The sequence below is a fragment of the Bos grunniens genome, chromosome 10, assembly GCF_055505025.1.
Source record: "Bos grunniens cultivar Pamir isolate PY7600 chromosome 10, Bosgru_T2T1.0, whole genome shotgun sequence".
Lineage (NCBI taxonomy): Eukaryota > Metazoa > Chordata > Mammalia > Artiodactyla > Bovidae > Bos > Bos grunniens.
Genome location: NC_141174.1, coordinates 84,626,306 through 84,643,505, shown reverse-complemented (window position 1 = coordinate 84,643,505; position 17,200 = coordinate 84,626,306). Strand labels below are relative to the sequence as shown.

Below are 17,200 nucleotides of genomic sequence, written 5' to 3'. Positions count from 1 at the left end.
CAGCGGGGCAGTTCTGCTGTGCTGGTGAGGCTGGGTAATCTCAGCAATGCATGTGTCTACCGTCAAATGGCCTGGCTGGCTGGACTGGGATGGCCTCTTTCCCATGTCTGGTGATTGCTGAGATGCCTTCTGGGACAATAGGAGCAACTAGTAACCAGCAGTCTAGCCAGGCAAGTGTGGGCTTGATCACAAGAGAAAACAGAAGCCATGAAAGGCCTTTTGAGACCTAGGCACAACACTGTGCAAAGCAAGGCGCTTGTACAACCTATATTCAAGAAGCAGGGAAACAGGCCAAGTCACATTGCAAAGACTATGGATACGGGGAAGGGTAGAGAATGGAACCATTTTGTAATCAGTCTACCACACATCACACCTGACAAGAGCACGATTTCAAAACGCTGGTTCATCTAAGATGTGGGGGTGAGGAGAATAAAATATACACAGGATGATATAAACTATGTGTTGCTATAAATCCTATAAAGCATGCTTTCTCAACCTTGGCACTATTGAAACTCTGCGCCAAGTAAGTATCTGTTGTGAAGGGTGTGTCCTATGCACTCTAGGATGCTTAGCAGCATGGCTCCCTGGCATCTACCCACTACACACCAGTGGTACACTCCCACGTTGTAGTAACCAAAAGTGTCTCTGCTGCTAAGTCGCTTCAGTCGTGTCTGACTCTGTGCAACCCCATAGACAGCAGCCCACTAGACTCCACTGTCCCTGGGATTCTCCAGGCAAGAACACTGGAGTGGGTTGCCATTTCCTTCTCTAATGCATGAAAGTGAAAAGTCAAAGTGAAGTCGCTCAGTCGTGCCCAACTCTTAGCGACCCCATGGACTGCAGCCCACTGTCCATGGGATTTTCCAGGCAAAAGTACTGGAGTGGGGTGCCATTGCCTTCTCCGAAAAGTGTCTCTAGATATTGCCAAATATCTCTCAGGGAACAGAAACCACTCATAGCTGCGAACCACTGCTAAAAAGGAATGAAATAAAGTATGGACAACTTGGTCTTATTCCTGCCAATATAACCTAATTTTACTTTAAAAGGCCATTCAAATGAGTCTAAAAGGTAAACTTTATTTACAGATATATAAAATGTATACCAAATTCTTAACAGTTTACATATTAAAAATTCAAAATTTCACTGATAATACTTAAGATTCCTGCTAATTTAACCAAAAACACAACCATATTTCAGCAATCAATATGAAAGAAGTTAATTATCAGAAGTTCAACTAAACTAATAGTACTACCTCTAGGATTTGGCAACCCACTGCAGTACTCTTGCCTGGAAAATCCCATGGACAGAGGATCCTGGTAGGCTATGGTCCATGGGGTCACAAAGAGTCGGACACGACTGAGCCACTTCACTTTCACTAGGATTTAGTATGGTGCATAAATAAATCCCAGATTGGTTTATTATTTATATTTTACAACAAATAAATACCAAGAAATGGTGATATTTCTCTCCCAATCTCCAAAGGTAAAATTCTGTCTCAAAACTACAGTTCATGTCCAATCCTCTCTCTCCCCATTTCAAGGCAATGGCAATATACATCCCATTTCCACCCCTCACTCTAACAGCAATTACAAAGATGAAACACACCATGAAAACCTCTGTCATAAATTACCGGAGTACAAAGTCTCAATAAAAGAAGGAAGAAAATAACAAATCAGAACATTCCTGGGCATACTGGAAGACCTTGCAGTCACAGTCACGAAATATTTATTGATCTAAACTGTTCTGACAATATTTATGTTCTGGAAATGCTACATACAAGCCAAACTACTTCAAATGCATAAACTAAATATCTTCTAACTTATATTCATATACATATCGGTGATAGCATTGGCCAAGTGAAGTCATATATACAAGAACCAACTTAAAGACCCTCCTTTTGGATTCTCTGGGCAAAAATCTAATAATTTCTCCTTCAGAGAAAAGAAAATGGGATAACTTGCTAACCCAGTGATGCACCAATGAGCAGGGCTGGGACCAGGGTAAGGGGAGTAAAGTGCTAAGGACACCAAATTTAAGGAAGGGCTCATCCTAATGGCCAGGTAATAAGCTAAAATGTGAGGAAAGCAACTGCTGTTTTAATCTTACCTCCGGTTCAGCAGGGATTGCACTTAACAGCAGGAAACAGCACCCTGATTTCCGCATCTCCAAGTTCTGTCCTGTCCTGAGCCTTGGCACTTATACCTTTCTCCTTATCTCTGAGAGCCCTCAAAGAACCACAGGGCCTGCCTAGACTGTCAGTCTGATGGTACCAAACAAGGAACTGGGGAATCCAGCAGAAAGAGTCACCCACATGGATACAACTGGAACACCTAAATTTTGAAGGTTGGGGGAAAAAAAAGGGGCATTTCAGGAACTCCAAGATTGTCCTTTATAAAGTTGGCCTTGCGTTTATAAGTGGTTTATAATTTTTAAGCATGTGTATTAACACTTTCAATGGAAATGTTATCATTTTCAACATCTTTTCCCAATTATCACTATTTAACTGAATCAGTGTTATCAACTAGAAACACTGAAAAGCAATAGTATACCTTGTGGTTAGCAAAATTAGTTTTAATAAATCAGTTTCAATCCAAAAATAACTATAGGGTAGGAGTTCATCTTCATGAAGCAATACTATTCTTTTCCTACTTATGGTCTTCAACGCTACTGAGGAGCAGACAAAGGAAATTTATCTTATAAGTTAGAATCACTGACAAGAAAAACCCTACATGATAGTCTCATTACATAAAACGAGACACTTTTTTGTCTCAGGAGTAGACCCAAACACACCACCACGCCCAGAAGTGTTTGTCAAGGGTCCTAAGTATAGTTCCTTCCTCTTTTGTGACTCACCCTTTCCCACACTATCAAAACAGTTCAACAGCAGGAATGCTATTAGATCTAAGCAATTAGGAAAACTGCTGTTCCATTTCCTCAACTGTGCAGAGAAAGAGTTCTGATAACAAAGCTTACCTTGCCCAACCCCCTGCAATAATGCCAGTTATTAAGGCTAGATCACTTTAAGTGCCTTGGAGACTAGTAATGTTTGGTACAAGTCCTTTCACATCTTTATTTTAAAGGCCACATGTAAGCAATTTAAATCTATCTTTTCAACGGCCACCTCATGACCCCTACACAGAATCTCTTTTCCAAAACTGTGCAGGCCTATGTGTTCCCCTCAACAACACAGGACAGCAAAGGCTACTTCCTCAGCAAATCAGTGATGGGGTGAATGCTAAGGAATATAGGGGTTTTAGCTTATTGCCAATGGGCTCTTTCTACCAATTATCTTAATTATATACATTCAATAATTAAGGCAAGGGAAACCACTCAGAAGCTTTTTACATGTAACACTTGCCAGCAAGAGTCTTTGAGGCCTATGGACTTACATGTTCCCAGTAGTAAATCCCCAAATAAAATTAAGCTGTTAGTTTTCATAAATAAGTGTATTAAAATTATATTAATATAAATCTATTTTAATTATAAAAATTAAAATCATAACAAAGAAGTGAAACATAAAACCTTCATAATCCATAACGATGATCACCTTTGTGTATTCCCCTGCTGGTCTTTTCCCATGTGAATTTTTATATGACTATTATCAAGTTGTACCTATATTTTTTATTCTGATTTCTTTCACTTATAAGATTTCCATTTCTTCCATAGAATTCATTTATATAGCAAAATAAGACTATGGCAAAAGTCTTACATTGTTCTACTGCTGTGTAAAAAAAATTACTACAAACTTAGAGGCTTAAAAACGAAACTTATTTATGAGTTCACAGGTCAAGTCCAGTGGGGTTGACTGGGTTTTTTACTTAGGGTCTCTCAAGGCCAAAATCAAGATGCCAGCCAGGCTGGGTTCTCCTCTGGGAAGAATTAACTTCCGGTTCATTCAGGTTATTGGTAGAATTCCGTTCCCTGAAGCTGTAGGTCAAGGACTCTGTTTCCTTGGTGGCTGTCAGCACAGAGCCTCTCTCTCAGCTCTTCAAGGCCTCTTGCATTCGTTCACACATGGCCCCATCCATCCTCAAGCCAGCAACAACATACCAAGTCCTTCCTGTCCTTCAGATCTCTCTGCTTTCCAATTCTGCTGTGAGCCAGAGAAAAATCTGTTTTTTAATTCTCATGTGATTAGAATAGGTCCACCTGGTTAAACTCCCTATTGTCTAACTCAAAGTCCAGTTGTTAGTAACCTTAAACTACATCTGCAAAATCTCATTTGCCATGTAACAGACATAACCATGGGCATAATATCTCATCAAATTCAAAGTCCTGGGGATTAAGGTGGGAAATTAGGGAAAGCCATTTTTAGAATTCTGCCCACTACCTCTCTGTCACAATAGAAAATGTATTCTAACTGTGGATAACAGTCAAACTTTAAGGTCCTTTCTAATCCTAAAATGCTTTTTAAAAATCTAATATTTAAACAAATTACAGAGATAAAGTGAAGGGCTATTTTAAAACTCATTAAGAAAATCAAATTATATGAATTTAAAAATTAGTTACATTAAAAAGGGAACTGAACTTTCCCCTAGTTTAAAAAAAAAAAAAAAAGACATGTAAGACATGTTTTTGCAAAATCATCACCTTTTGGAGCCAATTTTCTACACCAAAAGGCAAAGCATGGCTATAGAAATAAAGGTTAGTGCCAAATCATAATGACTGGGTAAACCAGACGTGAAGAACCCTAACACCAGTGACAGCTTCTATAGTACAAAACTCCAGTCTGATTCTTGCTCTAAAGAGCAGAGGAGTAAACCGGCCAAATGAAAACCTGGCTCTTAGGCTATTCCACCCAAGGTTCATTAAGGAAAACGACGACTAAAGATACAACCCAGGGATCAGGGTAGCAGCGCATCTCAGAGGGATTCAGCCAACTGACTTTGGTATGAGACAGTCATGCCCACCACAGAAATCTAGCCATAAAAAAAAAAGCAAAGGGGAGGAAAAGCAAAGAGGAAGGGAGAAGGAAGGAACCAAACCAAACCAAACCAAATCTGGCACAAAGAAAGTACTAAATAAATATGTGTTGAATGAAAGCATAACGTAATAGACAATAATATGTATGTTAGCCTTCAGGAACTTCACTCCTCTGAACAGAGAAGACAAGTCTTTTAAATCTCAGCTACTAATGGGCTAACCATTACCAATAGGCTACTGATAGACTGACAGTGGGGTCCAAGGTGGGGCAATCTGCAAGGGACTGGAGAGCAGTTCCTGAGAGTGAGAGAAGAAAATGAGGGCAAACAACAGAAGTTTTAAGCCCAAGAAAGAAAGTCTGACAAATATGAGCGGAACTGAAATTTTCAGTCTCAAAGTAATTATAATTTATACAATGGCGGATATATCAATACAAGTAGATATAGTATGTTCCACAACAGAATTCCAAAGATTTGTTCCCAGCAAAATAAGCCAGATTCTGCCTATCTGTATTAACCGGTGGGAAGAGTACACTGATAGATATGAATGATATCATGGAATGATAAGCTCATACAGTGGTAAATATAAAATACTAACTATAATGTGACGCAGTGAGGCCAAAAAAAAAAAAAAATACCAACTATAGCTTCAACTCTATCAAATACAAGAGTAATGTCTTCCACGGCTAGCAAAATGCTCTAAATTGAGGGTTCTTATAATGCTTATAAGAATTATACAAATTGCTTATAATGATTATTATAAACAATGTGTGCTTATAATGCTTATAATGTGCTTATAATGTTTTACTAACATAGCATGTTAAGCTTTCAAAAGTATTTTTCAAACAATATCATCAGAACTTTGAACTATTCATCCAAACTATGAATCAGTGTACTTTAAAACAAGGCTAAGATGTTAGGATACAGGAAGATGGAGATGGCATTCTCTCCAGCCACCCCTCCACTCCCACCTTGAGAGTTACTACCTCCAGTCTGGGACTGTACCTTCCCCACACTGCATCATCAGGGGCAGGGGGCTTAGTGGGACTTGCTCAAGGCAAGTTAACTGTATGACTGGCAAGTCACAGCTTCTCTGGTCTCAGACAACCCATGTTTCTCTAACGTATTCTCTCTTCTCTGTCCCATCCAGCACTGTTATGATTCAGGCCCTCACTAATCCTTGCCTATCCTATGGTAGTAGACTCATAGACAATCTGCCCACCTCTAAGACAGACCCCCTCAAATCCATCCTGAACACAGCTACACAGTAATCCATCTAATAAAACACCTGTGATCATATGATTCGCCACTTCTGCGTACACAGGACAAAGTCCAACACTAACAACTGGCCTATTTTAAGCCATTCCAAGATTTAGCCCCAACCGCCCTTCCTGACTAGCTCCCCTTCAATCCCTTGCTGATTATTTTGGTGGCAAAAAGCTGAGCTGACAATCCAACTGCCCCTTCCCCCAACTCCAACATTTCTTCCCTTCATGCCTCTGTTCTTGCTGTTCCCTCTGAAAGGAATGTCTTCCTTTCCTGGATCACTCCTACCCACTTCTTTTAGCTTCAGATGAAGAGGCTCATCCTGCAGACTGGTGGTTGGGGCTGCCAAGGGGTAGGTGAGAAGAGCTGGAAAGCAACTGCTTAATGGGTACAGGGTTTTCTTCTGGAGTGATGAAAAAGATTGGGAACCAGAGATGGTGCTAACACAATACTGTTACTATATTATATGCCATGGAATTGTTCACTTTAAAATGACTTCTGTTGTGTGACTCTCATCTTAATTTTAAAAAAAGCAGCAGCAGCCCAGCCTACAAAAAACACAGAAAACCTTCACCGACTCCTCAGCCCCAGACTGGTTCAGCACCTTGTAAACTCCTCTATCACAGCACTTATTACTTTGTTTTATCCATTAATAGAGTTCCCACACAGTATTTTGAGCCTCTTTATCTTCCTCATCTTCTCATCTCCCTGTGCTTAGCCTAGGCCCTCAAGAATTAATTTTTAATCAATAAAAAATAGAGATACCACTTATCTCCCTGGGGGCAAAAGGCTAGGGGCAAACAATCTTTTGAAGATCTCAGTTCTATAAAAAGCCTACAAGAGCATGTATTAATTGGAAAGAAAAAGATCAGGAAGACTGCTATTTATCTAGTTATAAAGGACAAAAATGGAATGAGCTCAGGTGAGATTTTTCAGGGAGTAATGAAAAGAACCACCATTTATTGAGTTAACTGCAATTATTAACCCCACATTCCAAATAAGGAAACAAAATATATCGAAGTAACTTGCCCAAGGTCATAAAGCTGATTATTGGGAGCAGCAAGATCCAAGTTCAAGTCTACCAGACTGCAGAGCCTGACCCTAGGACACTGCCACACCAGCTGCCCCTTCACACTGCTCCAGGCAAAGTTTCAAAAACTATGCATAGTTGGGCCCACAGTGTGCCTTTTCTGAGGCTGAGAAAACACTCCACATTCCACATTTATCTACTTATCCATTGCCATGAATGTTGTTTATATTTTATAAAGTGTTTTTAAAATACAAAATGTTAATTTTTTAAAAGAATCCAACAGTCAAAAAAATAGAGGTGAATCATAAAAAAATCTCCCATTTAAAAAAAAAAACTTCTCATGTGTCATTCAGCGAGTGTTTGTGAGCTATTTCTCATGTACACAGCAGAAAAGATCAGAGTGCATCAGTCTCACTAGAACCACAGGCATAAGACTCCCACACTAGAGAGGCTGCGGTATTTTCATGATACCCCAACCTCTACCAGGCTAAGTATCATGTGGATGAGAAAACCACAGAATAACCAGAACAAGCTAGAAGAAAATTTACACACACTTTTTTTTAGTTTAGAAAGCATGATTGTTTTATGTCCTTCCTCCCTTCCGCTCTTTAATAATACCAGAATCTGGTAAGAAAAAAATTAACCAGAAGTCAATGAGACTTTTTAAAACATGTTTGTGCATCCAAAAGGAAAAACTTTACTACAGAAGTAATGTCGACCTTGACAACATATCAATAAGGTCAATATTAAAAACATATCTCCCCCCACCCCAAAAAGCATATACCCTTTTAGACACACATGTACACAAGCATGCACTCACATGCACACACATACACACACCCCTTTCCAGACAGTAAGCCAACAATTTTTAGTTCTATTGGACACTCAGGACTTACTTCACCCATACATCCTCCAACTAATGCTAAAGCCAAGGATGATGGGATAATCTATTGGGTGAACATACACATATATACAATAGCAAAAGGCAAAGAGGATACAATATGACAGTATTAATATCAACAATTCAAGACAAAATTATAATGGGACAAATTCAAGATTTTTATAATAACTAGTTAGACTTTACAACGAATATAAAGTAGCCAGGAACCTTAAAATATCAATTAAAACAAAATTAAGTACATAAAGCAAAAACTGTTTGAAATATAAAGGGGAGAGGACAGAAACGCAACTATAGTCAAAGATACACTACTCTCAAAGCTATGATGGGCCATAAAATAGCAAAAATAGAGATATAAAGCTCTCAAAGATCAGGCATCAACAGAAAGAAATGGTCAAATAACATGCAAGTGCAAGAGCCAATAATCACAAGAATATTGTCGCACTCCCTGGAAAATAAAGACACAGATTAAAGCAATAATATTTTGGCTGATAAATAAACATGTTTTAAATCATAGTATGATTATTGGAAGGGTATGGGGAATGCAACTGCTGGATAGAACACAAAATGGTTTTGAGACTTACCATAAAAGGTCTTGCTTCTGCCCAAATACCCTGCCTCCCAATATTTTAGGTCTTTGGCTTAAGACACAAATGTCATAGCTTTCAGTTTGAAATTATATCAGTTCACGATGGTTAAAAACATGGTTCCAGAGTCAGACCACCCGGCTCTCCACTTTTAGCCATAGCACCTGGGCAAGTAAATTATTTAACGTCCATCTATAAAATGATGGCAACAGTACTCACTTCTTAGGGTTAATGTGAGGAGTATGTGAGTTCATGTAAAGCACTTAAAATGATGCATGGACATCCACGTTCAATAAATATTGGCTATTGGCACTTGGACTTCTTGTATGTCATTTATTTTTAAGAAAATTCACTAGCATTTACTGAGTTCTTCTAATGGGACATTTGAATCTGCTCAAAGCATTTCAAATTATTTGTAGTTTTAAGTACAAAATGTCTTAGAATCAAGTATTATTCAAAAACATACACATATCATTACTGTGGCATTAAGGTCACTAAATGCTAAGTGGATAACAAAGAGGTACTATGGAATCTTTCAATAAATATCATTACCTGTGGTTTAAAATCTGATGAACAGAACTACAATTGACTTGTTTTGTTCTTTATCTTCAATTATATTTTGTTTTCTAAAATGAGCATGTGTGACTTTTATGGGGAAAAAAAGATTTTTAAAATCTATAGCCATTTATCCTCACTGGTTCAGTCTAATATCTACTCTCTCTCAAGGGCACTGCCAGTCTGATTCCATTACATAAACACAGCTCATCAAATCCCAGCCTCGGTCAGAGCTTTAGTCACGCAACTGCACTGGTTCATGTTTTACACTTCATTTTAGAGACTACACTCTGTGGAAATAAGTTAGTCCACATCAACAATAATCAGGATTCCTGAGAATAGAAAAAAGCCCAACAGACAAAACTGTTTTTGTAACTACAAACAAGTGAGTTTACCCTTGTGTTTTTGTGTTATATTTTTAAACCTTAAAGACCTATTACTTTTTCCAACTACATAAAAACTATGTAAAGCTTTTAAATGTTGTATGACTTAGGAAGAGACACAATGCATTTTATTAGCCTATCATTCTGCTTATAATTTCAGGAAGTACATTTCAAACATCTATTTTTAGGCAAATTCATTACAGAAATCAATTTGATTTCGCTCACGCAGATAGCTCACGCAGGTAGGAATTTTCACCAGTCTGTTAGATCCCTTATGTGAGGACAGACAAATGTTTGCATGATCTGTAACAGGACGCTAAAGGTTTCCATATGATACTGATACAGAGACCACATGAGTTATGTTTAAATCTAATATTCTGGGATCTAGATTTCTTCAACAAGGATACAACCATAAGTGAAACAGGGCTGATGAGAACAAAATTTTGCTGGCTGTTAGCTAATTCTAGAGGAGAGGGGATGAGAGGGAACATGAACTTGTTATTAACAGGATAATTTCTGAAGATGAAACTTAAACTGACTCTAATCTGAGATCCCTCTAAACAATGGTTAAAACTTGTCAAGAAATTCGAAGTTTTAATTCAAGGTAAAAAAAAAAAAAAAACGAAAAAAGAAAGAAAAATCTTCCTTTCACCCTCCTCGAAAGCTGTCACCCTCTAACTCCTGACTTGCACTGAAATCCTTCTCAGTAACTCATCTGCACCATCCTTTACACAAGCACCAAATTTTGTTTTCAAACCTAATATGCCCACAATTGGCTATATAATTTCACGACTCCAAAACATTGTGCTCACTTCTCTTTTGCCCTCAATGCCCTTCGAACTCTGTCTGACCGTGTTCAAGCTTCACCTTTCTACCTTTACCCTTGACCCCACCCTATACATCTGTGCTCTCACAGCAATGTATACACACCTATATTACGGCTCTTAGCATACTAGAGTACTATTTTATGTCTGGCTCTCTGAAAAAACTTCATGAAAATTATGATTTTATCTTTCTTATTACAGAAGTTTTAAAACATATACAAAATAGTATCACAAAAGTAAATACAACAGTATCATTATCCAACCGGTTACAATAATTATTAACTCACAACCATTCCTATTTCAGCTATATCCCCCACTTACTTCTCCCACCCACCCACAGATTATTTTGAAGCAAATTCCACACTCCACATCATTTCATCTGTAAATAGTATACTCTCAAATGTTTCTCTGAAAGACAGACCTCTTTATAAATGTAACTGTGTTGCTAGCGCTGTCACACTTAAATCTTTTAAAATAATAATATACTATCAACACAAATTCAGATGGTGTTCACATTTCTTCCACTGTCTTATAAACTTTTATTTTTACAGTTATTTAATCAGGGTCAAATGAGGTCTACCACCGTAGTTAGTTAATATGTCTCCCTAAATCTACTAATATATAGATTTCTCCCCCATTTTTTTTCTTCTTCTTAGAATATATGTTTTTTAAGAAACTAGGTCACTTACTCTAGAGTTTTCCACGATTAGAATTTTGCTCATTGCACCCCCATGTTTCTCTGTCCTCTGTATTTTCTGTAAACTGGTGGTTAAGGTCTAGAGACCGATCATATTCAGGTTTGGCATTTTTGGCAAGACAATTAGTAGCAATGAACATTTCCATCAGGAGATAAACTATGTCCAACTGCCTTTCTGAGACATTAGCAGCCACTCATACATGCCTGTCGGCACTCTATAGCCATTGATTCATGAGGAGCTAAAAAACTATGATATGATTCTATCATCCCATCTTAATCTATTAGCTGGGGTAAAATACCTTTAGTTACCCTGAGAAAAAGCACCAGTTTCATTCTTTCTCTTTATTTTAGTCCTGATCTTTGATGACTTCTTTGCCTTCTAGTGTGATGAAGGATGCCATGGTCATCTTGCACATTTTCTGCTCCCAGTTTGTAATTATCCATATCTTCAAAGAGGACCTAATTATTAATTCAGTCTTCTTGAGCCTAGCTTATGTGTGCCATAAATGTGCCACAAATGTAAAAAAGCAGTTGCCTTATTACTAATGAATTAAAATTTGAAAAATGTGTATGATGTGGAATAAATAAATGCACAATCATTACTCCACTGTTATTAAAAGAAGTAATTAAAATGCTTAAGTACTCATCATTTAAGTTCTTGGACTCATTATATACTAAAAGACATACCAAAGCAATTCAACCTTCCTGCTTTGGTATTATAATAAAGTTCAGCAATTAAAGTCAGCACGATGCTGAGCAAAACTGCTGCTGGGTTGAAATCCAAAAGTATAAAAAGAGGGCTTCTTTACTGCGATCTTCCTGCAAGAAATTCTTCCTGCAAGAAACCGCAAGAAATACAACACAGGAATAATCCTGGGAAACTATCTGAATAAAGTTTTAATTAAGGTAAACATTTTGACTAAAGGTTGGCATCTTTAATGAAAATGAGTAAACACTGCTCAATTAAGTATCATGAGTTTAAAAACAATTTGTGATCTTAATTTTCTTATTACCACAAAATCATCAATACAAAAATAACAATAACATCCTTTCAAACACACCCATATCACCAAGTGGAAAACACAAATGCCTCATTCTCAAAATTACAACTAAAACAAAGTAATACTTAATCCTTTATGCTTTTCAAAACATCTCAAACTTCTGCTCTTGGTGGGAACCAAAAGAAGGTTTTTGAAGATTTTTCAGTTGCTGTATTTATAACTCCAAATTCTTTTAGAAATACCAAAATATTTTTCAGGGTACTGAGACATTAATGAGATGCTTTAGAACATATTTGGTTGCTGATTTATAAAATTGATTGCCCCATTTTAAGAGCGGCCTAAAGAAATGGCAGCGAAAATTGTCACTGCGGAACTTCCCAGGTCAGAGATTAGTAGTATAGGTACAATTTAAAGCGGAACCTCCTTCCAAAATGTGTGCTTGCAATACGGGTTTGCAGTAGTCCTTTTAATTACTACTCAAATTTCCTAATCTGAACTAGGTAAAAATGGAACAAGCCTCTTCTCATTGTACATATAATTGTACACATAATTGACTGTACATATAATTGACTAGATCTGAAGTAGCATTTATAGTTATTTAATTATCCCTTTCAGAAATCTGAAACTCCAATTTAGTAATTAAAAATAAATCTGACAACAAAAATTGTCTTATGATTAAAAGATGCAGCTATCTCTAGATTTAGCTAGTAAAGGACGCTTACATGTATTCTATGCACAATTTAAAATTGTGAACTATATTTATTCATGTGTATAAACACACCCTCTTTTCGTGAACTCTAAACTCACTGACATATTTATAACCACGGTACTACTCAGAATATTTGAAATTCCTTATATAGCATATAATTATAATTTAGCATGTTATGTTAATATGCTGTATTTTTCATACTATAATATCATAAAATATTTACATAGTTCATTTCTAATGTGTCTCCAGATAAATACCTTAAATACTATAAATGCATGACAAAAACTATTTATGAAATACACTTTTTAAATCTTTAAAGTTGTACAAATTGTGATCATCTCCATAATGATTAAATGAATGCTTTAAGATTCAATTAGGCAGCCACAAGGGGGAAATGGAAGAGAAGGAAGAAAACAAGATGTATACCTCTTATCTTACACCAGAAAAAATTCTATATGGATTAAAGAGTTAAATATTTTTAAAAATGAAACAAAGACTAGATGAAACCAGGGAGATTTTTCTTTATTTTTGTTTAATATTGCAGAGTGGAAAGGCCAAGATAGAAAAAGTCACAAAATAAAAGGCTGATAAATTCAACTGTATAAAAATAAGCCACACTCTGCATAGCAAAAGCCACCATAAACAAACTCATTAGACAAAAAACCAATTAAGAAAAAAAATTCATATTGAAAAGGCTAATTTCCCTGATATAAAGTACATACAAATGAAAGAAATTGACAACCCAATAGAAAAATGGAAAGAGTAAACTCTTCACAGAAAAGAACATGGAAGGGGCTCTTAAAAACATGAAAAGATGCTCAACTTCACCCACAGTAAAAGAAATGCAAATTCAAACTATCCTGAGGTACCATATTTACTTATCAGGCTGACAAAACTTAACAATTTGAACAAACTTTAAATAAAAGCATGGGAAATGATACTTTCTTATACACTGGGTACATGATGCACAGAGGAAATTCAACAACATTCTTTAAAATCATACATGCACATGTCCTTTAATCTAGCAATTACACTTTCAGGAATTGATCCCGCAAGTATACACACACATGCTTGCATATACACAGGCTTACTCATCATAGCATGATGTACATTATAGCAAAGATTTGAATGGGGATGCTCTAAATGGGCCTAGATTCTACAGTTTAAAAAAATATATGGAATAGCAAGTACAGTGTATTACCATTTACATAAAGGGTGAATACTTTTATTAATATTTGCTTGTATATGCTAAACTCTCTCTGGTGGGATATACAAGCAATTGATAACACCAATGGCCTCTGAGGAATGGTGGGGGCAAGCAGAACTGAAGTACACAGGTGGGAGAAGGGCTTTCTGCTGTAAATAATTTTGTTCCTTTTAAATATGTTACATTATCCATTTAAAAACTAATAAATTTTAAATAACTCTGAAAGCAAAAAGATTTTTTAAAATGCTCAATCATAACAATACATACACATGGGACCAAATAGAACATTAGGGTTTATGGTTTATGCACTGAAAAGCAGAATTTATTTCCCCTGTTCCTTTATTAAACTCTATCAATGTTTAGTTTGGTTTTATTACTCATCACACTTACATATTTTCATTTAAATATTTTACAAAATGTATTCGAAAATTTAGCTAAGACTGAGAGATGTTCACTTTTTCTAAGCAGGTAGGTTCTATTTTTTTATACCATGTACTCTTCTTTATTTTTTATGACATTATTTTTTAAAAAACAACAATGCCCAGTGTAACAAGTGCTAAAGATTTACACTCAGAAAGATGCATTTTCTGCAAACCGGCATGCTGGTAATATCAGTAACAACTAAATACTCTGCATCTCTAGAAAACAGGCTAAAATTAAGGTGTACAAACTTAGTGCAAACCAAATGGGGTAAACATTGTGAATAATGCTAGAAAAGTAACTGTTAAAGCTGAAAACAACCTGCACTACAAAGAAACTGAATCTTCAACTCAGCTATGTACAGTGATCTGATATCACTAAATCACTAGTCTGTCAATTATTTTCTTTTAAAAAATCTGAAAGTAATCGTCCCTTCTATGGGCTACTTAAACGACTTCATGCCATATTAACCAACATCAAAGCATCAAATATCATGCTATCTGAAACTATCCCCTCTTTTTTTTTTTCAATTGGGAAGTAAAGAGCCAAGTTTCACCACAATTTCCTTTAAGCCCAAGTAAAATCATCCTAGAAGTAGTCAAGTAGAGAGAAGGGCATAATTCTGAATTCACTCAAAAACCAAAGCAGATTAATGAGTAGTCTCAAAAAATGCATTTAATCATTTGGTAAAACCTATGTTAAATTATTAAAATCTGTTTTATGACTCCACAGGGACAACCAGGCAGTTTGAGCATTACACCTCGTAAACGTTTCTGACTCTCAAGACTTTTAAAATAACGTTTATTCCAACAACATATAATGTGGAAGATATAGCCATTCTTCTACTTGCCAAATTATCTAAATCCCAACATCTGCAGTCAGGCTGTTTCTCAACATTTCTGTTCTCCTGCCAACTGAAGAGAGGCCCTGAGAACTTCTTAGCTTGCAAAGGCCGGGCTGCGGATCAGCGCCGAATGCAGGTCTGCCGGGGGTCTGTCTGTCCCACAGGTGAGACTTAATAAGACAATTTCCCAACTTCACCACCACTTTCAAGATCACCACCCATTTGGGGCTTTGTCTTTACAACTACGCCAGATGCATCTGCATCACTCAGAAATCAAACTTCTGCGTGTTTGATTCTGAGTCCCAGTGACCCAGCGACAGCGGCCAGCACACGGCGTCCACCCAGCCCAGCAGCGCTCACCCACGAAACGTCCGGAGTCTGGACGGGGCGACGCCGGGTCCACTGCTCTGCCCACCTGGACTGTGGGGCGCCAAGCCCCCGCCGGACCCGCAGGCCCGGGGACTGAGGGGCGTCCGCTGTGCCCAGCAGAGCCGGGACGGGCCTGAGCGCGCGTGGGGTGCGGGGGTCAGCCGGGGAGAGGGCAGGGACTAGGGTCACCGGAGAAGGGCCGAGGTGGTGGACAACCCCGAAACACCGACTTGAGTAAGAGCGAACAATTCGATCCTAAAGGCCAGGAGCTGGGAGACCTAAGGGTGAGGGGTGGGGAAAGGGGCCCGGAGAGCCCCGGAGGCAGCGGCGGGGAGGGTCCCCGGGGTCTCCGGGCCAACGCGGAGCCTTGGTGTGAGGAGGGAGGAGGAGTCGCCGGGGCCGACCCAGCGGGACACTGTGAAGGAAAGCCGAGCAGAGACGGGCTCTGCGGTTCGCCGGAGGGCAGCGCCGGGCGCTCGGGCGCGCACTGGCCATGGAACTCACCGCGCTGACGGCGGCGGCGGCGCCGGACGGCGCGGGGCCGGGCGCGTCCTGCCTCCTCAGGCGGGACTTCAGGCTCTTCATGGCCAAGACCTGGCAGTCCCACTCCCGCCGAGCGCGGCGCCCCCAACCTGCGCGCGAACCTTAAAGTCCGCCGGCTGGAAACGCACGGAGGCGGCGGCGGCGAGGGCGGTCCCGGCCCCACCTGCCACCTGGGGGCCGCCGGGCGGCCGTCGGCTCCAGGCCTGCGGCGGGACTCCACTCCCACAGCCAATCCGCCCATGATCCTGGTGGGGATGGGGCTGGCTCTGACCAATAGGAATCCGAGAAGGGGAGGGACTTCCCTTTCAAACTTAATAACACCCTTCCTCTCCCCTCAGGAAAAAGTTTGGAACTTCAGCTGGGGAAGCGGTGGAGGTGAGCAGCTAGCGATGTGGAGTGACTCTAGACGCTCCAGGCCGTGGGCGCCACGACTACCTGGATGATGGAGCGTCACATCTAGAGAGAGCATGGAGTCTATCCGACACCAGCTCTCATCTACCCGGACTCCCCTCCTCTTCCCACCCACGTGCTCTTTCCCAAGTAAATTTCTCTTTCTTCCGTCTGATCCCAGAAAAGACTCTTGGTCACCTGCACACTCACCGGCTTCCAAGAACAACTTCCCTTACATAGGTTGATGTTTCGCTAGACAGATCCCAGTATCTGGAAACAACTACTCGCATCCAAAACTCCTGGAAAAAAAGAAAAAGAAAAAACAGACTTTGAAGAATAAGGTAATAAGGTTGTACAGAAGGATTAGGAACAGACTGAAAACGTTATAGAAAATCAAAGCACGTGTCATGTGCTCAATAATTATTTGTTGAGTCCAGAATCTACTGCTTTGGAGGGTAAGAGTTGAAAGTTGGAGGGGGAGAGCTTTAATCAAAAATGACCCACATGGCCAAAGTGATACATAAAAAGCTGTCAAAGAAAAAAACATTGTCTTTT

General features: G+C 38.9%; 1 protein-coding gene and 1 long non-coding RNA gene across 4 annotated transcripts in view; one reads left to right on the top strand and one right to left on the bottom strand.

The window, feature by feature from the left end:
* UACA (uveal autoantigen with coiled-coil domains and ankyrin repeats) overlaps positions 1-16,472 on the bottom strand; it is an 86,121-nt gene extending 69,649 nt beyond the window's left edge. For both annotated transcript variants that reach the window (XM_086322768.1, XM_086322770.1), the window contains exon 1: positions 16,217-16,472. In XM_086322768.1, coding sequence (XP_086178894.1) covers positions 16,217-16,297 — 81 coding nt within the window. In that variant the 5' untranslated portion in view covers positions 16,298-16,472. The remainder of the gene's footprint in view (positions 1-16,216) is intronic.
* LOC147365235 (uncharacterized) lies at positions 15,394-16,830 on the top strand. Of its 2 annotated transcripts, none has more exons than XR_015135303.1 (2): positions 15,394-15,507; positions 16,594-16,830. It is a non-coding gene; the product is annotated as an uncharacterized LOC147365235 (long non-coding RNA). The 2 variants fall into 2 exon arrangements; XR_015135304.1 differs by lacking the exon at positions 15,394-15,507 and adding an exon at positions 15,672-15,946.
* Positions 16,831-17,200: the final 370 nt, after the last annotated feature.